Source organism: Abramis brama (assembly GCF_963993115.1).
Source record: "Abramis brama genome assembly, chromosome: 13".
NCBI lineage: Eukaryota > Metazoa > Chordata > Actinopteri > Cypriniformes > Leuciscidae > Abramis > Abramis brama.
The window spans coordinates 2,995,211-3,020,101 of NC_139975.1; the positions used below are offsets into that span (position 1 = coordinate 2,995,211).

The following is a 24,891-nucleotide window of genomic DNA, read 5'->3' on the forward strand; positions in this document are numbered from 1 at the left end:
CACCCATTGTGCCGGAGAGTTTTCCTGAATCATCAGATGATCGAGTCTCTTCTTCTCTCCGTCAGTTCGGCTTCAGCTTCATCATGACTCGCGTCGTGTTGAACATCAGCGTCGCGTTTCTCCTCCTCCTGTCGCGATGCTGCGACGCAAACCGCAAACTCCTGGTGTTTCTCATCGATGGATTCCGTTATGATTACATGGACGATTTACAAAACCTGCCCGGATTCAGAGAGATCGTGGAAAACGGTGTAAAAGTGGATTATCTCACTCCAGATTTCCCCAGTCTGTCCTATCCAAACTATTACTCTCTCATGACAGGCGAGTCTTACCAACTTTTTATTTTATTTTTCCAACAAATGCAATCATAAATAGCCTACTTTGGTACTTCACAATGAGGTTAATTAGTTAACATTAGTTAATTAGCATGAACTAAAAATGAACTGCACGTATACAGCATTTATTCATCTTTGTTAATGTTAATTTCAACATTTAGAAATACTTTATTAAAATCTTGTTAACATTAGTTAATGCACTGTGAACTAACATGAACAAACAATGAACGGCTGTATTTTTTATTAACTAACATTAACACATATTAATAAATACTGTAACAAATGTATTGCTCATGGTTAGTTCATGTTAGTTAATACATTAACTAATGAACCTTATTGTAAAGTGTTACCCCTACTTCATATGTTACAATCATATGTTACAGTCTTTCATGTTTTATAGTAATGTTATTAGTTAGTTCAGGTCTTTTTCAAACAGTTTTTACCTTTATAATGTAGTAAGCAGAGATATTATGAACTCTTGGAGCTTTTAATTATTCCCATATGTGTTTGTGAAGTCTTGTGTGCAAACATAATCATGGTACACCTTTATAAGGCTTCAGCACTAATGCAATCCTTATGTGAGATTTATAACTGTGTAAAGGTCCTTAGAGGAACTCTCTCTGTAGAACAACTGGGATTTATTGGATCTGAGATCTGCTCGTTGATTATTGTTTGAATGAGGTTATTGATAACAGAGACCAGGGGCCAGTCGCATAAGCCATTATGTTAAGACTGTGTCTTAAAAACTAGTATGATCAACTAGAAGTTAGTTAGGGGTAATCAGTCGTGCTGTTCGGTGTCAAATTAGACCAATCTACGTTTTTATGTTACTGACTTTAAAAAGTTATTAACAGTCTTAAAGAATAAAACTGGATGACTAACTTGCAAGACTAGTCTTATGCAACTGGCCACAGTCCTTCCTCTCTCCACAATGACTACAGAAACGTCTCACTCTCACTGCGATTCATACATCAGTGTCAGAAAGTAAACCAGCAGATGGAAATATCTGAGTACATTATTTTCATTTTTAAAATTATTAATTGTTGAGACAATTTCTTTTTATTTTTTGTTAGTTTATTTTTGTAGGCCTATTATTTAGACTATAGGGTATATATATATATATATATATATATATATATATATATATATATATAGGGATGCACCGATCCACATTTTTTCACTTCCGATCCGATCCCGATACCTGAATTTGGATATCGGCCAATACCGATACTATTCCGATACCAGAGCTGTGTTTGCTTTAATATTATTATTATTATTATTATCATTATTGTTGATTTTATATGATGCTGAAATAAACTCCTCTCAACAGGCAAGTATGATATGTACGTATGTATTGCATGTATGTCCCAAAAGGCAACTTGAGGTAAGTATAATGTCAGAAAAGGAAGTCAGAAAAACAGGAAATCCTGTAAAAAATAAATAAAAAATCCTGTGAAAACAAATATGCAACTGTAAGGGTTTCAAAATGATTGTCATGTCAATATTTATTGCATTCCCAAAATGTCAAATACTTGAGTCTTGAAATATAAGAAAATTGCAAGTGTAAACATCTTACACAAACACACACACACACACACACACACACACACTATCAATAAAACAGTGTGCATCTGAACAGCACAAATCAAGTACACTGGCTCTTGTAGCATCAACAAATCAAGGTTTTAAAATGTCAAATATCTGAAATCTAAGAAAAGTGCAATAACTGTAAACATCTTAGACACACACACACACACACACTATCAGCACAAATCAAGTACAGTAGGAGGTTTGGCACTGAAGATGACCTGGATTGCAGCAGTTTGTCTTTCGAATACACTTGAGAAGTCCGCGATGGGACTGAGCTCGAACAGCTTCAGCGTCAGCTACTTTTTATTGTATGAAATCACTGTCAATCAAAAGGAGATGCAGCCTTTCGACAGACCCTCCAATCATCACGCAGAAGCCGGAGTCCAGGCCAGCCCACTCCTCATTCACTCCAGAGACGCTGAGTGTCCGCGGGCGGGACATAATCGCAGCTTTTATCCAATGACCGTCTAGTTTCGAAGCACTGAAAAAAACTGTTCAGAGCAGCTCCATTGAAGTCACTGACGCTGGGCTTCAACAGGGAAATGCACTGTGACGCTACGGGAATGTATGAGAAGGAGATCGAGTCAGCCGACCTGCTCTATGTAACTGATTCTGAACGAACTCGTCTTTGAGATGAACGTTTTCTAATGCATTTTTAGTCAATAAAATGTTAACACAATAGTACATATTTGACCATTCATTTTTTGACATTATAGGGGAAGCCGAGCTTCCCTTGCAGTCTTAAAGAAATCCCCACTGCTGGGCACCTCCTGCAGGTTCATCATGCTCCAGTCGTACAGACTGCTGAAGCTGCTCTTACTTGTGCTTGAAGGAGAACTAGTACTTGGACCAGCTTCCATGCGAGTTGCCTCCGTTGCCCCGGCTTCATCCGCTGATGCCCTGAGCAGTGCTCGCTCCATCTTCTCAAGCTCTCGTGTCTCGTGTCAGGAGAGCCTTCGCCCTCCTGGCAGTTTCTTCACCCATAAAGAATCTGACTGACACATAAATTAAATAGGTTAAGTACAACTTATTTGTTGCTGCTGCAAGAACCCAGCCTGCACCCAGGGCTGTCACTTTTGAGATAAATCAAATTCGAACGGGTATCAAATATCAAGCAATGTATTCGAATATATCTACGAGCTAACCCCCCCCCCCCCCAAAAAAAAAACACTGTAATGGAGATTCAATCACAAATTTATTAACAGTCTGACAGTCATAAACAGGACTCAAGCCATAGCCTGTCTGAACAATTATTTTTGACCTAATGTTTGAAACGGCAAAGCCACCACCCCAACCCCCCCCCCCCCCCCCCCCCCCCCAATACAGTAAAACTGCACATTTTAGAGTGGCCTTTTATTGTGGCCAGCCTAAGGCACACCTGTGCAATAATCATGCTGTCTAATCAGCATCTTGATATGCCACACCTGTGAGGTGGACGGATTATCTCGGCAAAGGAGAAGTGCTCACTAACACAGATTTAGACAGATTTGTGAAAAATATTTGAGAGAAATAGGCCTTTTGTGTACATAGAAAAAGTCATAGATCTTTGTGTTCAGCTCATGAAAAATGGGGGCAAAAACAAAAGTGTTTATAATTTTGTTCAGTGTGTATATATATATATATATATATATATATATATTGAGTTCTGTTCAGTTTGAGTTTCTCAGTTAATCTTCTAATCTATGAATCACTTCCTGTCATATTTGCATTAAATTAATTCGTGAAGGAAAATTTTAACTTTCAATCCATTTTGCACAAGCATATTTGCTCATTTTGAGTTAGTGAATATAATTCTGAGTGTTACTGAATCACATGATGATACTATGTTGTCTCAGGGTTGCCAAGTCAACGGTTTTCCCCAAATTTTGGCTAGTTCACCCAAAATGTTTAATTCTGTCATTAATTACTCACCCTCATGTTGTTCCAACCTCGTAAGACTTTCATTCATCTTCTTTATTTACAAAATATTATATCGCATTCACACAACCACATCCGCTCTCGTGTCAACAACACATGCGTCGCGGTGCTCTCGTGAATGAGCGTCGGAGATGAATATTTTGTAAATAAAGTGGTAAATTGTGTTTTTTTGTGCTCACATTGCTTCATAAAATTGAGGTTAAACCACTGGAGTCACATGGGTTACTTTAATAATGTCTTTACTTCCTTTCTGGGGCTTGAAAGTGGTAGTTGCGTAGCCTGTCAATGGAGGGACAGAAAACTCTCAGATTTCATCAAAATAATCTTCATTTGTGTTCTGAAGATGTTCATATGTTCCTAATGTTTGATTAGTACTGTAGTGATTAGTTGAATTGTGTGTAATGCTGTAAAATGTGTATTTAGTTACAGGAGTGGCATATTTCGAGTTGTGATATTGTGTTCTTTGGGCTGATCTCCAGCACACGCTTTGACCCGCAGCGTTCACAATCCCAGCCGACGCTTCAACGCTTTGCTGATGCTGGTGTTTTGTTTGAGCACATTCCCCTCGCCACAAAGCTTCAGAAGATCGTGTGCTCCAGCTTTCACAGAGAAATCAAACACTACTGAGAGCAAAGCTGTGCAACGAATAACATTCATTAATGCCAATAAACAAGATTTAGTTTAAAAAAGAAATTAAGCTTTTGTTTAGCAAGGATGCATTAAACTGATCAAAACTGAGTGTTTATTTCAAATAAATACTGTTCTATTGAACTTTCAATGCATCAAATACATTTTTTTATTATATCACAAAAATATGAAACTGTTTTCAACACTGATAATAATCATAAATGTCTCAAATCATCATATTAGAATGATTTCTGAAGGATCATGTGACACTGAAGACTGGAGTAATGATGCTGAAAATTCAGCTTTGATCACAGGAATAAATTACACTTTACTAGGCTATATATTCACATAGAAAACTGCTATTTTACATTATAATAATCTTTCAGTTTTTACTGTATTATTTAATCACATAAATGCAGCTTTGGTGAGCAGAAGAGACTTCATAATTCATATGTAAATGTGCATGAACTACTTGTTGAGTATCATAGAGTATTTGTGATTTATTAATGGAAGTTCTTTGGGCTGTAACTTGCAGGCTTGGCCAAAGGTTCTTGACGCTCTGATGGTTTTATAGCCGGTTTGGTGTTATTAACGGAGTGCGTTCGTTTGTTTAATGTTTGCATTTCTTGGAAGCGCTGACCCTGCTCTTTGCACTGTGAACTTCTGTAGAGTCAGCGCTTCAGTTTAACATTACACTTTAAACATTGCAGGCAGTCAAGCGTAATTACCATTAACATCTCAGAACTAATTGCAAAATGCAAAAGCCTTGCTGTGTGGTTGCTGTTGTGTGTTTTGGGTGATGTGGACTCTCTGTCATAATGACTCGATGAGACAGGAAGCAAGTGCAAGTATTTATTAAAGGTCGGGAACAAAGTCAACAGTACAAGCAGGTGGTGATGGGTGACGCAGGGACTAGATGGTCAGGATCCGTGATGAAGTGCTGTGATGGTGATGGTGAGAAGACAGACGAAATCCACGGAGAACTGGAACAGGAACACGAGGCAGGAACAGGACACCGGAACACCAACACGGAGGACATCAACAAACGATCTGACAAGGATGATACAACAACGGTGAGTATTTATAGAGGAATGATATTGCTTGCAGCTGGTGAAGTGATGATGATCAGCTGGAGCGGATCAGGTGATGTCATACACTCACACCCACTACACACGCGCTCACACAACAACAATAACACGAGACTAAAAGGAACAGAGAATACGTCTACCGTGACAGTACCCCTCCTCCTAAGAACGCCTCCTGGCGTTCCCAGGCTCCCCTACCTGTCGATTGAAATCATCGATAAGGGAGTGATCCAGGTTGTCTCTAGCAGGCACCCAACTTCTCTCCTCCGGACCGTAACCTTCCCAGTCCACCAAGTACTGAAATCCGCGTCCCCTCCGCCTAGAGTCCAGAATACGATTAACCGAATAAGTGGTCTCCCCATCTACGAGTCGCGGTGGGGGAGGAACCGGGACAGGCGGATTAATGTGAGAACGAAACACTGGCTTAATCTTAGACACATGGAAGGCGGGATGGATCCTCCTGTACGCGGGAGGCAATTTGAGGCGGACTGCCACCGGACTAATAATCTTGGTGACAGTAAACGGGCCAATAAATTTAGGTGCAAGTTTATTAGAGACGGTGCGCAAAGGAATGTTCTTAGTAGAAAGCCACACTTTTTGACCCACGACGTATACGGGAGGCTTTGACCTGTGGCGATCGGCCTTGGCCTTGGTGCGCGCTCCCACTTGGAGTAGAGTCTCACGGGCTCTAGTCCAAGTACGATGACACCTCTGAACAAAGGCGTGAGCGGAGGGAACCGCAACCTCGGATTCCAGACTGGGAAAAATAGGTGGCTGGTAACCTACACTACACTCAAATGGAGAAAGGCCCGTGGCCGACACTGGCAACGTGTTGTGTGCGTACTCCACCATAGAGAGTTGTTGGCTCCATGAGGAAGGATTCTTGGACACCAAACATCGCAACACCCTCTCCAAATCTTGGTTGGCTCTCTCGGTTTGACCATTGCTCTGGGGATGAAACCCTGAGGACAGACTAACCGTCGCCCCCAGTAATCTACAAAACTCTCGCCAAAATTTGGACACGAACTGGGGTCCCCTGTCAGAGACCACGTCAATCGGGAGGCCATGTAAGCGAAAGACGTGGTCTACGACCGCTACCGCTGTCTCCTTAGCTGAGGGTAATTTGGGTAAGGGGACAAAATGGGCTGCCTTCGAGAACCGGTCCACCACAGTCAAAACGACGTGTTCCCTTGAGAGGGTGGGAGGGCGGTAATGAAATCTAGAGCGATATGGGACCAGGGTCTCGAAGGAACCGACAGCGGTTGAAGTAACCCATCAGGAGGTCGATTGGAAGTCTTACCAGTGGCACAAACCGAGCAAGCCAAGACAAAATCGTGAATGTCGCGAGCCATACGTGGCCACCAGAATCGTTGCCTGACTAAAAAACTAGTGCGATTAACTCCTGGATGGCACGCCACGTTGGAACCATGACCCCACTGGATAACGTCGGACCGTAATCCCTCCGGCACGAATAAGCGACTCGGCGGACCACCGGGCGGAGGCGTTACCCCTTCTAAGGCCTTCTGGACCCTCGATTCGATCTCCCATGAGAGTGTGGAAACGACTAGAGTTTCGGGCAAAATGCACTCGGGAGTAGTCGGGCGTTCGGAAAAATCAAATATGCGAGATAGGGAGTCGGGTTTGACGTTCTTAGACCCCGGACGGTAAGAAATAGCAAACTCAAAACGACCGAAAAAAAAGTGCCCACCGAGCCTGCCTGGAGTTCAGTCTTTTAGCAGTGCGGATATACTCTAAATTCTTGTGATCAGTCCAGACGATAAAAGGTATCCCTGACCCTTCTAACCAGTGGCGCCATTCCTCCAACGCTAACTTAACTGCCAACAACTCTCTGTTGCCAATGTCGTAATTACGTTCTGCCGGGGACAACCGATGAGAAAAAAACGCGCATGGATGCACCTTGTCGTCTACAGGGGAGCGTTGGGACAACACTGCACCTACTCCCACCTCTGACGCGTCGACCTCCACCACGAACTGACGTGAAGGATCAGGGGCGACAAGGATGGGGGCTGAAACAAAGCGGCCTTTCAGTTTGGTAAACACAGCCTCGGCTGTGTTAGACCACCTGAACGTCGTTCTGGGGGAGGTCAAGGCAGTCAGAGGTGCGACTAGTTGGCTGAAATTGCGAATAAAACGCCGATAGAAGTTGGCGAACCCCAGGAACCTCTGCAGGGCCTTGCGAGAATCTGGGCTTGGCCACTCTACCACAGCCTTGATCTTCTCAGGGTCCATCCGCATCCCCTCAGACGACACGATGTACCCAAGGAAAGGAACTGACTGTGCATGAAATTCGCATTTCTCCGCCTTGACAAAAAGCCCATTCTCTAGCAACCTCAGAAGCACTCGTCGGACGTGTTGCACATGTTCCTGGAGAGAAGAAGAAAAAATCAATATGTCGTCCAGGTAAACATATATGAACTGATCGATCATATCTCGCAACACATCATTAACCAGTGCCTGGAAAACTGCCGGGGAGGGCATGACCAAATATTCAAAATGCCCCCTGGGGGTGTTAAAGGCAGTTTTCCACTCATCCCCCTCCCTAATGCGAACCAAATGATAAATGTTACGCAAGTCCAATTTTGTGAAGACGGACGCTCCCTGCAACCTCTCGAAAGCTGAAGACATCAACGGCAAAGGATAAGTATTCTTTACCGTGATGTTATTCAACCCCCGGTAATCAATACAAGGTCGCAGAGAACCGTCCTTCTTCCCCACAAAAAAGAACCCCGCCCCCGCTGGAGAAGAGGAAGGGCGAATGAACTTGGTTGCTAGAGAATCAGAAATATATTTCTCCATAGCCTCCCTCTCAGGAATAGAGAGTGAATATAACTTGCCCTTAGGCGGAGACTTACCTGGCAGTAGATCTATAGCACAGTCATAGGGACGATGCGGAGGAAGAGAAGCAGCACGAGACTTACTGAACACTTCCTTCAGGTCCAGATACTCCGCGGGCACGTTAGACAAATCCCCTGTTTCCTCCTGAAAAACAGAAACAGGCACAGACGAACAAGCAGACACGAGACAAGACTTATGACATTCCTTGCTCCACTCCAGCACGACTCTATGATGCCAGTCCACTCGGGGGTTGTGTTGAATGAGCCAGGGATGTCCGAGGACGACGGGTGCCAGAGGTGAATCCATGATGTAGAAAGAAATAGTCTCAGAGTGGTTGCCAGAAGTGATGAGGGTTAAATCCTCAGTGGAGAGTGAAATGGTGGGAAGTACCTGTCCATTAAGTGCGTGAACTGCGATTCTGTGAGTGAGGGGTTTGAGGGGAATCTGTAACTGCTGTGCAAAGGAATGGTCCATAAAATTACCTTCAGCCCCAGAATCCAGAAGTGCTCGACAGTCGTGCTGGTGGACTGACCATCTAAGTCTTACCGGGAGGAGCGTGGATGTAGATGTAATAGCTGATGAGGTCTTCCTGGCGGAGATCCCACCCGATAGTAGCCTCAAGTTTACTATCGGGCTTGGCCTTTTACCGGGCAGTTGTATGAAAAATGTCCCGCTCCTCCACAATATAGGCAAAGGCCCTGGGACCTCCGCCTCTCCCTCTCCTCCCGGGAAAGCCGAGCTCGACCCACCTGCATGGGCTCGGGATCGTAGACGGGGCTGACCACGTCCCTGCCGTTGGACCTAGAACCGTCGACCCCTGCGAAGGTACCCGCAGAGCTAAATCGATCAACCCGTTCAGTGTGTTGGGTAGATCCAAGGCGTAGATCTCCTTCTGGACGTGGTCAGCCAACCCATGCAGGAACATATCCCACTGCGCCTCCTCGTTCCATCCGCACTCCGCCGCCAGGGTCCGGAACTCGATAGAAAAATCGGAAACTGATCTTTCACCTTGACGAAGATCCACCAATGTTCTGGCAGCCTCTCTCCCCGAAAGCGCTCGGTCAAAGACCTTCTTCATCTCGGCGGTGAGGGTCTGGAACGAGGCGCAGCATGGATTCTGGTTCTCCCACACCGCCGTTCCCCAGAGTGCTGCCCTCCCAGTCAACAATGTGAGAACAAACGCCACTTTGGCCTGTTCTGTGCTGAAAGTCTGTGGTTGAAGAGCAAAGTGCATTGAACAACGCGTCAAGAATGCTCTACAAAAAGCTGGTTCACCTGAATAAGGCTCTGACTGGGAGGGTCTCGCAGGTGTTGCAGGAGGAACGGCCGGTGTGGGCGGCGCAGCGGGAATCTGTAGGCGATGGATCTGCCGGGTGAGCTCGGACACCTGCGTCACCAGGGCTTGTACTGCGCGACCCGTGTTGCCGATCTCTTGTTGCTGTGAATCCATTCTTCGGATACTGTGATGAATGAACTCTTCAATTGATCCAGAAGACGCTAGGAGTTATGGAGGAGTTTCCCTATGGAGGAAATTAATTAAATTTTTTACTTCCGGAAACCGACTGATTATCGAATCGCAAAGGATCTGCAATTTAATTAAATATATAAATGCACTACGTGTTTCAAGAGCTGTGCCCATGAAAGCTGTGAATGGATCTTATTAATTTATAGTTAGAATGATATATAATCATAAAATATTTTGTAATATTTTAATGTTACAATAAATCTAAAATACATTACAATATATGTTCAAATAGTATTTTAAATGTAACTATTTAGACATAATAAATGCAATAATATTTAGAGACAGAAATTTTTATTTAATTCTAAGAATATTAGTCACAAATAGTTGTTATATGAGTTCACCATGTAAATAAATCTACTTAGCTTAATTTAGTACACGGATTCAGCGCCTGTACAAGCACAGCAATCTACAGCTCGTGCTCGAGTGCCTTCATGCACACAACAAAAATGATGTATTGTTGTTACAGGCGATTCCTGATAACTGTCCAAACATGGAAACATATCTGAGAGCTGTGGAGTTTCCTGAGCTATGAAATATATGAGCAATGCAAAGCTCTTTAATCATAAACTCTTTATAGAAAAGTTGTGTCCTAAATATGTGCTTATACACTATGCGCTTATTATACACTTATACACTATTCACTTATACACTATACACTTGTACACTATGCACTTGTGCACTATGCACTAATACACTATGCGCTTATACACTATTCACTTATACACTTTTACACTATTCACTTGTACACTATGCACTTGTACACTTATACACTATACACTTGTACACTATGCACTTGCAGACTATGCACTTGTACACTATACACTATTCACTTGTACACTATGCACTTGTACACTTATACACTATACACTTGTACACTATGCACTTGTACACTATACACTATTCACTTGTACACTATGCACTTATACACTTTTACACTATTCGCTTGTACACTATGCACTTGTACACTTATACACTATACACTTGTACACTATGCACTTGCACACTATGCACTTGTACACTATACACTATGCACTTGTACACTTATACACTATACACTTGTACACTATGCACTTGTACACTTATACACTATACACTTGTACACTATGCACTTGCACACTATGCACTTGTACACTATACACTATGCACTTGTACACTTATACACTATTCGCTTGTACACTATGCACTTGTACACTTATACACTATACACTTGTACACTATGCACTTGCACACTATGCACTTGTACACTATACACTATGCACTTGTACACTTATACACTATACACTTGTACACGATGCACTTGTGCACTATGCACTAATACACTATGCACTAATACACTATTCACTTATACACTTTTACACTATGCACTTGTACACTATGCACTTGTACACTATTCACTTATACACTATGCATTAATACACTATGCGCTTATACACTATTCACTTATACACTTATCTGCTATGCACTTGTACACTATGCGCTTATACACTATTCACTTATACACTATGCGCTTATACACTAATCACTTATACACTTATATGCTATGCACTTGTACACTATGCGCTTATACACTATTCACTTATACACTTGTACACTATGCACTTGCACACTATGCACTTGCACACTATGCACTTGTACACTATGCACTTGTACACTTATACACTTGTGCACTATGCACTAATACACTATGTGCTTATACACTATTCACTTATACACTTTTACACTATGCACTTGCACACTATGCACTTATACACTATTCACTTATACACTTATCTACTATGCACTTGTACACTATGCACTTGTACACTATGCACTTGTACACTATTCACTTTGGTCACTATCCACTTGTGCACTATGTACTCAACCGTGTATTGAATGAATTTTATAAGGCTATTCTGTCATTTAACATCGGCTTCCCTCCTCATTTACAGGACGCCACTGCGAGGTGCACCAGATGACTGGGAATTACATGTGGGATAAGGACACCATGAAGGAATTCCTGATCGGAACCAATCCGGACAGCCGGTTACCCCTGTGGTGGGACGGGTCCGAGCCGCTGTGGGTCACCATGCAGAAACTAGGGAAGAGAGTCTACATGTACTACTGGCCAGGTCAGTATGCCATCAATAGAGTACACCATGGGACCAGCGTTATTAAAATGAACTAAAAGTATATATATATATATATACATACGGTAGTCAAAATTTGAAGTGTATCAAAACCTTTCATCAAAGTTATACATGAATTTTGAACAATACCCGTTCTTTGATGAACTTCCTCCTCGTTTAATTAGTGTTTCTCTTATAAGAGCTGCTGCTTTACATCAAAACAAGCTTGCAACGTTTTCAAGCGAAGCTTTCAAAAGATCCTCTTTGATCTCTCTCAAATGCATATTGACACATTAATATGCATATAATCAACATATTATTATGTGTGTTTCTGTCCGTTCAGGTTGTGAAGTGACGATCCTTGGAGTCAGACCTACGTTCTGTGAGGAATACGTGTACAATCCTTCAGAGAAGAACCTGACCGACTCCATGGAGAACGCTCTCAATATGTTAAAGTAAGAGCACAAGCCTCCTCAGAAACCATTAAAGACGAGCGATCATGCTTTTCTCCACGTTCATCTTTCTTTAGTGTGTAATGTTGCAGTTTGATCATGAAAAAGCTCTGAGTTCTTCTCTATATCAGTGCCAGTGTTTCTGAACTCCTGAAACGCCTCCATTGTAGTCTTGAGTTTCTTCCGGGAACGAACATGTCACAATATTCCTCATTATAATAATTAATGCGCAGAATAAAGGGGCGGGGCCTGGTTGAGTTAGTTAGTAGTGTGTTAAACTGGCGGTTATGGGAAGGGGCGGGACATTTCCCAAACACAATCAAAGCGCTCGACCAATCACAACACACTGCTCCAGCCGACCAATCAGAGCACAGTGTGCTTTTCAGAAGGAGGGGCTTCATAGAGACAGGAACTAAACAGAGCGTTACTGACAGACTGGGAAGAGAGGAGCCGCAACAATGGAGAATATGAGGAAAATAATCAACATTCAAGCAGGAAAACCTGTTCTAGTAGAGCCTGAAACAACATCAAGGCATAATAGGCATATGTTTTTTAGCTTTTAGTATGAATATGTTAGCCTTAAGGTTATGAATAAGCTGGTGTGTTCCAAAACAATTACAAAATTCGCATTTAGCAGATATAAGCATTAAAACCGTACACTCCCTCACTTCTGCTAAAATGGATTTTTATGACATCAAATCTCCTGTCCAATCAAATGCTCTCTAGAATCTAAAGCTCCGCCCCCTTTGCTATAAACACCACCTGGCCGAAGCGACCATTGACAGTCACGGAGCAATATGTGTTAGAGATGTGTGTTCGGTTGCTCAAACGCTCGAGTTTTATTCCGTTTTCCAATTGTAATGAAATGGCTAGAATTTATTCACATCTCTACTTATACTTTATTCACAATCCAACGTATCATCAGCGATCGGATTCGCTTCCATGGTGTTGTCAAGCACGACTTGCAGTCTGTGAGGTAAACTTAACGCTATTGGCTAATTTGAAAAGGGGGAGGAGCCATTCATTATGTCCCGCCTTCACTTCCTGTTTCAGTGGAAAATTACGTCAACGCTTGAAACAAAGCTGCACTTCAGTGGGACTTCAAGTGTGTTTGTTATAATCTGATGATTTGATTTGAATGTTTCCAACAGAAGCAATAAAGCAGACATGGCTGGCATTTATTACGAGAAGATTGATGTGGAAGGGCATCACTTTGGTCCTCGATCTCCTGAAACACAGCGAGCCGTCCGCTCCCTGGACCAGGCCTTCCAGACTCTCAACCAGAAAATCAAGGTATTTTTAACAAGGCTGAAAGAATGAAAGAACCACTTGAACATCTGGAACACATTTGTTTGTTTGTTTGTCAGGAGAAGAAAATGAGAGATGAAATAAACGTGGTGCTGTTCTCGGATCACGGCATGACGGAGCTCCAATGGATGGAGAAGGTCATCGAGCTGGATAACTTCATTGACATGTCACACGTTATTAAGATGATGGACCGGGGGCCGGTGGTCAATCTGTGGCCCAAACAGGACAAGTTTGAGGAGGTGAGCTCAACCTGTGTGTGTGTTTTACATCAGACTCATGTTTACTCGGGACGGCAAGGCCAAAAACAGCCCTTGCTTAAAAAAAATTAATAAATTTGATTAAACTGGGAAGGGTCACATCACTTGCATATTGTTAGTTTAAAGGAATACGCCGACTTTTTGGGACTTTATCATATTCACCGTATCCCCCAGAGTTAGATAAGTCCATACATACCCTTCTCATCTCCGTGCGTGCCGTAACTCTGTCTGACGCACCCACCGCTAGCCTAGCTTAGCACAAAGACTGGAGGTAAATGGCTCCAGCTAGCATACTGCTCCCAATAAGTGACAAAATAACGCCAACATTTTCCATTTCACATGAGACACAGCCATCTTCTAACTGTATACATACTGGGAACTATATTCTCAGAAGGCGAAGCACTGCTATTATTTGTACATGCAGTGACTATACAAATCACAACATGTAAATAGGAAAATGTTGGCGTTATTTTGTCTCTTATCGGGAGCAGTATGCTAGCTGGAGCCATTTACCTCCAGTCTTTGTGCTAAGCTAGGCTAGCGGTGGGTGCGTCAGACAGAGTTACGGCACGCACAGAGATGAGAAGGGTATGTGTGGACTTATCTAACTCTGGGGGATACGGTGAATAAGATAAAGTCCCAAAAAGTTGGCGTGTTCCTTTAACGGCTTCTATTGCTCTCCTCATTTGTAAGTGTCTTTGGATAAAAGTGTCTGCTAAATGATTAAATGTAAAATGCTTACTTTCATTCTGACATTTTGAGGGGGAAAATACACTTGGAGTCAGAATTCATTGCTCTTCAACCTGTTTGGATTTAAACTTTAACTTTTTTCAGTATGTAAATTACTGTATTCTTAAACATTGATGTCGGAAAAACTACACATAGTAGAGATACTCAGTCCTGAATCTCATGAAACCATGAGTAAATTCAATTTTTCAATTTTGTAAATTGAAAATAAAGCCTAGTGCTATGACCATAAAGATGTGTTTTGCATTTTGACATTATTTTTTATGAAAATTCACTCAAAAATCTTGTTCTCATTACTATACTGTTAAAAAAATTAATAAATTGTAAAATATTTATACATGGTATTTGTTGAACTGCATTTAATTTTCTAAATTAAAATGATATATAATATAAATTAATAAAATATAATGATTATTATTATTTTACAAAACTCATGAAAGTCTCGTTCTTGCTACTATACTGTAAATAAGATATTATTTAAATTGTAAAATATTTATTATTTATAATTATTATATTACAAAACACTCACAAATCTTGTTCTCATTACTAAACTGTGGAAAAAGGGAATATATTATTTAAACTGTAAAATATTTATACATGTGATTGGTGGTCTTTGTTGAACTGCATTTAATTATTATAATATAATATAAAATAATATAATATTACACAACTCTCACAAAAATCTCATTCTCATTATGGGAACATTGGGATACATTGGGGGAAAAATAATATATTATTTAAATACTAAAATATTTATACATGGTGGAATTTCATTAATATAATATAATATAATATAATATAATATAATATAATATAATATAATATAATATAATATAATATAATATTTTTTTACATCACTAATGGGAAATACAAGATCTCAAAACATTTTGGTGTTTAGTATCAACTTCAGTGGCTTAAACTAACTGTGTGTGTGTGTGTGTGTGTGTGTGTGTGTGTGTGTGTGTGTGTTAATTCAGATATATCAAAAATAAAAAATAATATAATATAACACAAAAATCTCATTCTGGACAGTAGGAAAAAAATAATATATTATTTAAATAATAAAATATTTATCCATGTTGAAATTTCATTAATATAATATAATATAATGTAATTAATATAATATAACATAATATAATATTTTTTAAATCACTATTAAAAATAATGGGAAATACAAGAGCTCAAAACACTTTGGTGTTTAGTATGAACTTCAGTGGCTTAACCCGACTGTGTGTGTGTGTGTGTGTGTTAACTCAGATCTATCAGAACCTGAGTGCCGTGAACAACATGAATGTCTATAAGAAGCAGGAGATCCCGGAGCGCTTCCACTACAGGAACGGGCGGTTCGTGTCGACGCTGACGCTCGTGGCCGAGCCCGGATGGTTCATCACCGAGGTTACACACACTATTCTGTCCTCAGTGTGCCTCTTTATGGGCTTGTTTAATGATTTAACCAAATGGAGACGTAGATAACTATGCTATAGTGAAGTGAATAACTTTATCTGGACAATAACTTTATTCTAGATCTGCTGTAAAGCCAAAACAATCTCTGTTACTGTAATCTCCTGTTATCTCTGTGTTAGAGGGTCACAGTTTAGGACCCAAAGACCAGATGTTTGAAGAAGACCCGGAGTCAGAGTTATAATAAACTGAAGAAACGTTTTACTGAAGATAGTTTTCATCAGCAGAAGTTCAGATTCAAGACTCACACAGGAGTTCGTAGTCCATAACACACACACAACACACACACACACACACACACACACACACACACACACACACACACAGCAGTTACACCCTACCCACACACACACACACACAGCAGTTACACCCTACCCACACACACACACACACACACACACACACAGCAGTTACACCCTACACCACACACACACACACACACACACACACAGCAGTTACACCCTACACACACCCACACACACACACACACATACACACACACACACACAGACACACACACACACACACACACACACACACACACACACACACACACACAGCAGTTACAACCTTCCCCCCCCCCCACACACACACACATACACACACACACACACCCACACACACACACACGCACACACACACACACAGCAGTTACACCCTACACACACACACACACACACACACACAGCAGTTATACCCTTCACCAAGGTCTAAGCTACGGCCTTGCTTCAGATTGCAGTTTCTGATTGGCTAAGAACATGTGACCCTGGATCACGTCACCAGTCTCGAGTCGCACGGGTTTATCTGTGGCAATATCCAACAATACACAGTATGGATCAAAATTATCGATTTTTCTTTTATGCCAAAAATCATTAGGATATTAAGTAAAGATCATGTTCCATGAAGATATTTTGTAAATTTCCTACCGTAAATATATAAAACATGTATTTGTGTGAGTGAATGCAGCACAATCGCCAACATAAATGAACAACTTTAAAGGAGATTTTCTCAATGTTTCGATTTTTTTGCACCCTCAGATTCCAGATTTACAATAGTTGTATCTCAACCAAATATTGTCCTATCCTAACAAACCACACATCACTGGAAAGATTACTTAATTTAAAAAAAAAAGCCCCATGTGACTGATTTTGTGTCCAGGGTCACATATAGTATAAGCAAATGTCCACACATGGATAGATTTGAGAGTACGTCGCCATTAGTCGAAATAGTTGTCGCACATTCCTAGATTCGGTGTGCGTGACCTCAGAGGTCGGAGAGAGGCGTCTTCGGGTCTGTTGTTGCATGCCGAAGTGTCCCATAACTCCTATACTCCCACACACACACACACACACACACACACACACACATAAGCACTAGAGAGTCGCAGTTTCTCCAAGGTTGAAGAGAGCCTGAGCTAGATATCATCAGGACAAACTGATAACACATTCCCTCCTCAGGAAGAACTACAGATAGTATTCACTTTAGTTTTTAGAGAAATACACATGAAAGAGGGACAGTTCTGTGAATCAGGTGACGTCACGTATAGTAGGACCCCTGTAACCTTCACTCGTCAGCTAGACACAGATATGGGGCCGGTTTCACAAAGATAGACTTTGACTATGGCTTAGATATAGTAGATAGTCAGACTTCAGATAGACCGTTGCACAAAGCATTGAAGACTCTGACTATCTTAAGTACGACTACACTGCAATGCATTCTGGGTAAAATAAGACACTTTTCAAAACAAAAAACATGGCGGATCGAGTAAGCGCATTCAGCCGCTCAGTGCAGTTTACCCCAGCGGAGAATATGTGTTTGTTGGAGGAGTATAACAGATACAAGGACATTTTACTTGGGAAATTTAGCGGAGAATGTAGTAACAAGAAGAAATGTTTAAATTATGAGCATTTCCCTTTTCTTTTGGCTGTCTGTAATGTAACTGATTGTTACTGCTGGTTGCCAAGGTAACAGAGTCTTAGACCTCAGTTAGCCCGGGGGTAAGAGGTGTCTAATGTTTTTGGTCTAAATTAAGTCAGTCTTTATTTTTGTGAAACAGTCTAACTTGCATTAGACTAGTCTATGAGCGAATTATAGACTCGGCTAACACTATAGACCGGTCTAAAATAGCTTTGTGAAACCGGCCCTTGGTCCACAAAACCAGTCACATGGGTAATTTTTTTGGAAATTGAGAATTATACATAATCAGAAAGCTGAATAAATAAGCTTTCCATTGATGTGTGGTTTGTTAGGATATGACAATATTTGGTCGAGATACAACTATTGAAAATCTGGAATCTGAGGATGCAAAAAAATCGAAACATTGAGAAAATCTCCTTTAAAGTTGTTCATTTATGTTGGCGATTGTGCAGCATTCACTCACAAAAATACATGTTTTATATATTTACGGTAGGAAATTTACAAAATATCTTCATGGAACATGATCTTTACTTAATATCCTAATGATTTTTGGCATAAAAGAAAAATCAATAATTTTGACCCATACAATGTATTGTTGGCTATTGCCTCAGATATACCCGTGCGACTCGAGACTGGTGACGTGATCCAGGGTCACACATATATGGACAACTCATGTTGAGGGTCAGTCAGAATCAGCTGGTTAACACTCACAGCAAACACATGATTAAAAGTGTATTTGAATCACTCATTGAATATAGAAATGATTTATGCAGAAATCACTCATTACATATACACTGAAGCATCAGTGGACTCCAGCTGTAAAGCTGCTGTGAAACGATCTATATTGTTAACAGCGCTGTATAAATGAAGGAGACTCGACTTATTTGTGCTAATCTGCGCTGTTCAACATTCACCATCCGTTCCTGCAGGATCTGGAGTTTTCCGCTTGTGATCCGTTTATCTGGAGTTCTTCGCGTGTCGTTCAAAAATAACCGAATGTTTTATAAAAAAAAAATTGTTAATGAAATGAAGTTTGATAATGTTTTTTTATTTAATATTTTGTATTTTTGGGGATTTTTTTTAATACTAAATTATATTTACGCTGTATTTATAATCCATTTATTAACTTTGAGCATTTAATTCCCAACTTAAACTGTGGTGAATCTTCAATGCTTTAGAGCGACAGACTGAAGTTTGATCTCAAGACGAGACTTGTCAGATTATTGATGAAGTGAAAAACGTTTTAAAAAGTGAACTTAAAAAAAGTGACAGAATTTTACGTGTATTGTTATGAAAAATGCACAAAAATACTACTTATAATATTAAATATATATTTTCAAAATCAAGTTTTACTGCAAGTAAAATCAAAGCCATGAATCTAAACAAGTTATGCTCCACATGTGAGGTTGATATCTCAGTAAATGGTCTTTCAGTGAGAGTGTGTTCGGCTGCAGTACCAAACGCGTCCACTAGAGGAACTTCGCCTCTCATTCGTTTCCAATGCGTAATTTCTGACCGCGAGGAGCTCAAGTGGGACTATTATTTACAGGACCATTTAACCTGTTCGAATCATATCCATGATTATTTTGTGTGTGTGTGTGTGTGTGTGTGTTCACACAGCAAGCGCCAAACCCTTTACCAAGTTTCGCACCATTCCGATGAAGAAAAAAATTACAAAAGTAACATTTTTCGGAGTGAAGAGCACCAGAAGGTTATTAACAGAGATGGGAAGTAACGAAGTACAAATACTTCGTTACTGTACTCAAGTAGATTTTTCTGATATTTTTACTTTACTTTACTATTTATTTTTGTGCCGACTTTTGACTTTTACTCCTTACATTTTAACATGAATATCGGTACTTTCTACTCCTTACATAAAAAAAATTGCCTCGTTACTTTAGTTTCAAATATTTCAGTGGAGTCGTTATTATTTTTGCGTCATCAACCCTTCAAAAGGAGTTTGATTGACAGGCGTTCTTACCAATCATAATCCGCCATTTTGTCCGACAAAGCAGTCAGGAGAGTTAGTAGATTAACATTGGAGGATTTAAACTTGAAAAACGAAGTGTAACGACGTCTTTTCGCGTAAAAAGACAGATTCGGCGGCATTCATTCGCGGAAAAATCATTACATAGCCCACATGTAGATTCCTTTAAATGTTAAGGGGAAGATTAAAAAAGAGAAACTGGGTCTGTGAATTCTCACAGAATCACAATTGAATTCACAATTGAATTCATATCTTGCTAACGTTACTCAGTCAGAATCTCATTAACCTGGGCCCGTATTCATAAAGAATCTTAATGCAAAGAGTAGCTCCTAGTCACAAAATTCTAAGAAATGTGGGCGTTTACTCTTAAAATTGAAGAAAAAATCCTAGTAAAGAAAAAAGTAATTCAGAAAGCATCTTAACCCTTAAAAGAGGTCTTAAGTTCAAAATTGTTAGGAGCACGGACGAGGACTTTTAAGAGGCTTAAGAGTTTCTTTAGCAGAGGAGAAAATGGCAGAAAGACGAAGAGGGAGAAGAAATGTGTTGCAGACGATGGATGACAGTGAGTTAATAAGAAGCTATATATTAGATCGTGCAGGGATCATGTTTGTGACAGATCTTATTAGAGACACGCTAACATCTCCGACACAGCACAGAAATGCCATAGCACCAGAAATGAAAGTAATCACTACATTACGATATTTGGGAACTGGGAAAATTCCATGTTTGATACATTAAAACCAACATTCAAACCACCACTTAAATAGACATGCCAGCAATCAGTGTAACTGGAAAGAGTGGAACAATTTTTATCATTCTAAGCAATCAAATACCTTATAGGAAATTAACAGCATGGAAAATAAAATAAAAAGGATTTATATACACATATATAATGTGTGTGTGTGTGTGTGTGTGTGTGTGTGAGTGTGAGAACGGTCAAATAGGAAAAATGACGCATGTAATTTCAAAGTGAAGGCTTAGAATAGACCCTATACTTAAAATCACTCTTTTTTTCCTTCTTGGTCAACCAACCAATCACAGTCGTCAAAAGATAGTGTCATACATAGCAACGGGGTCAACCCCGCCTCCTCACTAAGATAAAGGTTTTTGTCTTTTCCTTACTCAGAGTTGCTCTCAGATCGGTCCCGAATCGCTCTTAAGCTAAGACTCCTACGTAAAAGTTTTTAAGCTAAATTAAGAGTTTTCTGAGAGGATTCTTAGAATCTTTATGAATACGGGCCCTGGAGTCCCAGTCTCTGTCACAATAATCATATAGGCTATGTGATGTTTTAGGCCTATTGGCAGACATCCATTTAAAATGTAGGCAATGGCATATAAAGAACCTTTTTTCCATATCCACTTAGGTTTCTCAGCTTGCACTCTAGTAACATTTGTGTGGTCCAGGTAGCTTTGCATAAAAAAAAAGAAAAATGGTTATCATTCGCATTTTACTTTTATACTTTAAGTAAATTTCCAAGCCTGTACTTTGTTACTTTTACTTGAGTAAAGAAGTTAAATCAGTACTTCTACTTTTACCAGAGTATTTTTTAAAACAAGTATCTGTACTTCTACTTGAGTACGAGAAGTGAGTACTTTTGCCATCTCTGGTTATTAATATGTTGCTTTTGCACAACACGACCTCTGACAGGAATGTCTTCAGTCATGAATGATTCAGTCTTGCATATAAAGCCTCATTTCACCCTCCTCTTGTGTGCTTTCCTGAGCTTCTTGCGTCATTCGATCACTACAAAAACATCAGCGCCCCTCCGTGACCCTGAGCTGGAGAAGAGCTAAAACACACACATCCACACACTGATTCCTGCCTGTCTCCACAGAATAAAGCCAAACTGCCCTTCTGGAAGAACGGCACGAGAGAGGCGGAGGGATGGCAGCACGGGTGGCACGGATACGACAACGAGTTTGTGGACATGAGGGGATTTTTCCTGGCACAGGGACCAGGTGAAGCTCAGCAGGACACACCGTCACTCCAATAATAATAATAATAAATAATAATGTATTTAAATAAAATATAAAAATAAATGCAATAATACAATTAAATTAAAATAATTAAAATATTAAAGTATTTATTTAAAGTATGCTGTCATATATGTGTGTGTGTGTGTGTGTGTGTGCGTCTATTATATAAACAAACATTTATGCGATTAATAGTGATTCATTGATTTGACAGCACTTTTTTTGTATTTTATTTTAAATAAATAGTTTTATATTTTAATTATTTAAATTTAATTGTATTATTGCATTTATTTTATTTACATAAAAGTTTGTGTTTAACACAAACTTTTATGTTAGATGCAATTAATCGCAATTAATCGATTTTTGATAGCACTAATTTTTTTTATTACAATTTTTAAATATTTACATTTACATTTATAAATTTAATACATATATATATATATTGTACATTTACAAATATAAATAATATACACTACCATTCACTACCATTTATTTTTTGGAAGAAATTAATACTTTTATTCAGCAAGGATGCATTAAATTGATCAAAAGTGACAGTAAATACTCTATAATAATATTGTTAATGATTAAAAAAAATTATACATACAATTAAAATATTTTAAATATAAAATAGAAGTATTAATTTAAAATAAAATATAAAAAATATATCTGTTTTAAATTTTAACCATTTATTTATATATTTTTTAATAATTAAACCATGAAAATGTTTACCTTTTTTATTCAGCAAGCATGCATTAAACTGATCAAAAGTGACAGGTGAGACGTTTATAATGTTACAAAAGATTCTATTTCAGATCAATTTTGTACTTTCTATTCATCAAAGAATCAGTATCACAGTTTCCACAGAAATATGCATCAGCACAACACTGATAATAATCATAAATGTTTCTTGAGCATCAAATCATCATATTAGAATGATTTCTGAAGGATCATGTGACACTGAAGACTGGAGTAATGATGCTGAAAATTCAGCTTTGATCACAGGAATAAATTACACTTTACTAGATATTCACATAGAAAACAGCTGATTTACATTATAATAATATTTCACTGTTTTTACTGTATTTTTGATCAAATAAAAGCAGCGCTGGTGAGCAGAAGAGACTTTTAAATGCCAGTGTGTATTTTTATATTTGAATTATTATATATTGTTATTGTAACATAATAATTGTTATATAAATAAAACAATTTTAGTCTTGTAACTCATCAAATGATCATTTCGATGTTTTTCTCTCTCTCCAGACTTCAAGACGAACTTCCGCGCCGGTCCCATCCGAACAGTAGATGTGTATAATGTGTTGTGTAAGACGCTGGGGATCGAAGCGCAGCCGAACAACGGCTCCTGGTCTCGGGTCGAGTGTATGATGAAGAGCTCAGCCTCTGCCGTTCGAGCCGCTTCGACCTCCGTATGCCTGATGATGATGATGATGATGATGTACTAGAATATCTGGAAACACATCAGATACAGTAAACACTGATTTTATGCCTTAGCGTGTGCCATAGGCTCAGAGAAATGCCAAGAAAACCTGTTTTTGCTGCACTGCCTCTATTTTTGAGTTGAAGAAATTATGTTGTTGAATAAACCAATTTGCACATTTTTACTGAAATTTGACCTGAGGTCAAAGATTTATATTTTTAGTAAAATATGAGCTTTTATTATGTAATTTCATTCATTTTCTCCATCTGTTGTTTCTGTCTTTAAACATTTATTTTAGTTTTATTTTATTTTCTGATTACTGTAAAATGGCTAGTGTGTCCTCTCTCAAGATATGTGCTGTTTTGAATGTAAGACATTGTATTGTTATTATTTGTTTAATTTCTATAACATAGAATTATAACATATAATATTATATATAGATTATCCATTTTCCTTTAGTACAGGGTTTGTACTCATTTCTTTCACAATAAAATATTTTCTCAAGACTCAAAGTTTTTGTTATTTTACTACTACATTTGTTCTTTCACATTCTACTCAGTACATGATGTTTTTATTGTGATTTACTCGGGGACTCTTATTCTGTATTATGTGCTTTTAAAGCAGCGTTTGACAACGCCACCTGCCGGTCTGTCTGTGAACTTCTATTCAATGAGCTCACGGTTTAATGTTATTCATTTCACATAATATTTTCAGTTTTATTTTCACTTCTTTGCTACTTTATGGATTTATTTATTTATTTATTAAATAATTTTAATGATGAGTTTCTCTCAAGGTCTTAGTTTATATTTTTGAAGGCTTAACTTTGAATAAACTTTGAACACATTGACGATGTCCTTCTGTTTATTATAAGCGTGCGCTGCAGTTTTCGCGCTCTTTAAAGCAAGATGGATTCTGATTGGCTGTCAATGTTTGTATCGTTCATCAGCGGGAAAAATCGTTATGATTCCAATGGTATCGTTTCTCTGAGCCGTTATTGTTACAGTTGTGGTGTAGACTCTGCTATTCTTTTATATTTAAAACGATTTTAAAACTATATATTTTTAGACAGAAATTATTTAAACGAACATTTGATGCTTTATTTATTTATTATCTTAAGCGTTGTACAGTAGACTTGTTTTCTTTTAAGTTGGTGAAGAATAATGTTCAAGATGGACAGAAGGTGGCGCAAAAGACCTTTAAATTTTATATAAGTCTTTGAAATCAAACTGGTTGTTGCAAACATACGTTGAGTAGGCTAATATTAATTAACAGCACTTATTATAGGGTCAGGTTTAGTTGCATCATGTAATTATGCA

At 39.2% G+C, this 24,891-nt stretch overlaps 1 protein-coding gene across 1 annotated transcript; it reads left to right on the forward strand.

Moving 5' to 3' along the window:
* On the forward strand, positions 1-24,081 carry enpp6 (ectonucleotide pyrophosphatase/phosphodiesterase 6). Its single transcript, XM_084133089.1, has 8 exons — positions 1-318; positions 11,861-12,040; positions 12,381-12,492; positions 13,641-13,782; positions 13,857-14,036; positions 16,059-16,196; positions 22,002-22,125; positions 23,401-24,081. The coding sequence occupies exons 1-8, from the start codon at positions 84-86 to the stop codon at positions 23,598-23,600; spliced, it is 1,311 nt and encodes a 436-aa protein (XP_083989215.1). The 5' UTR covers positions 1-83; the 3' UTR covers positions 23,601-24,081.
* The last annotated feature ends 810 nt before the right edge of the window (positions 24,082-24,891 follow it).

What these genes read in the sequence shown, in the direction of transcription:
- enpp6 (XM_084133089.1), top strand. Translation starts at nt 84, where the DNA reads ATGACTCGCGTCGTGTTGAACATCAGCGTCGCGTTTCTCCTCCTCCTG. An exon ending in CTACATGTACTACTGGCCAG is followed by an intron (nt 12,041 to 12,380) that starts GTCAGTATGCCA and finishes CTGTCCGTTCAG; the next exon opens with GTTGTGAAGTGACGATCCTT. An exon ending in AACAGGACAAGTTTGAGGAG is followed by an intron (nt 14,037 to 16,058) that starts GTGAGCTCAACC and finishes GTGTTAACTCAG; the next exon opens with ATCTATCAGAACCTGAGTGC.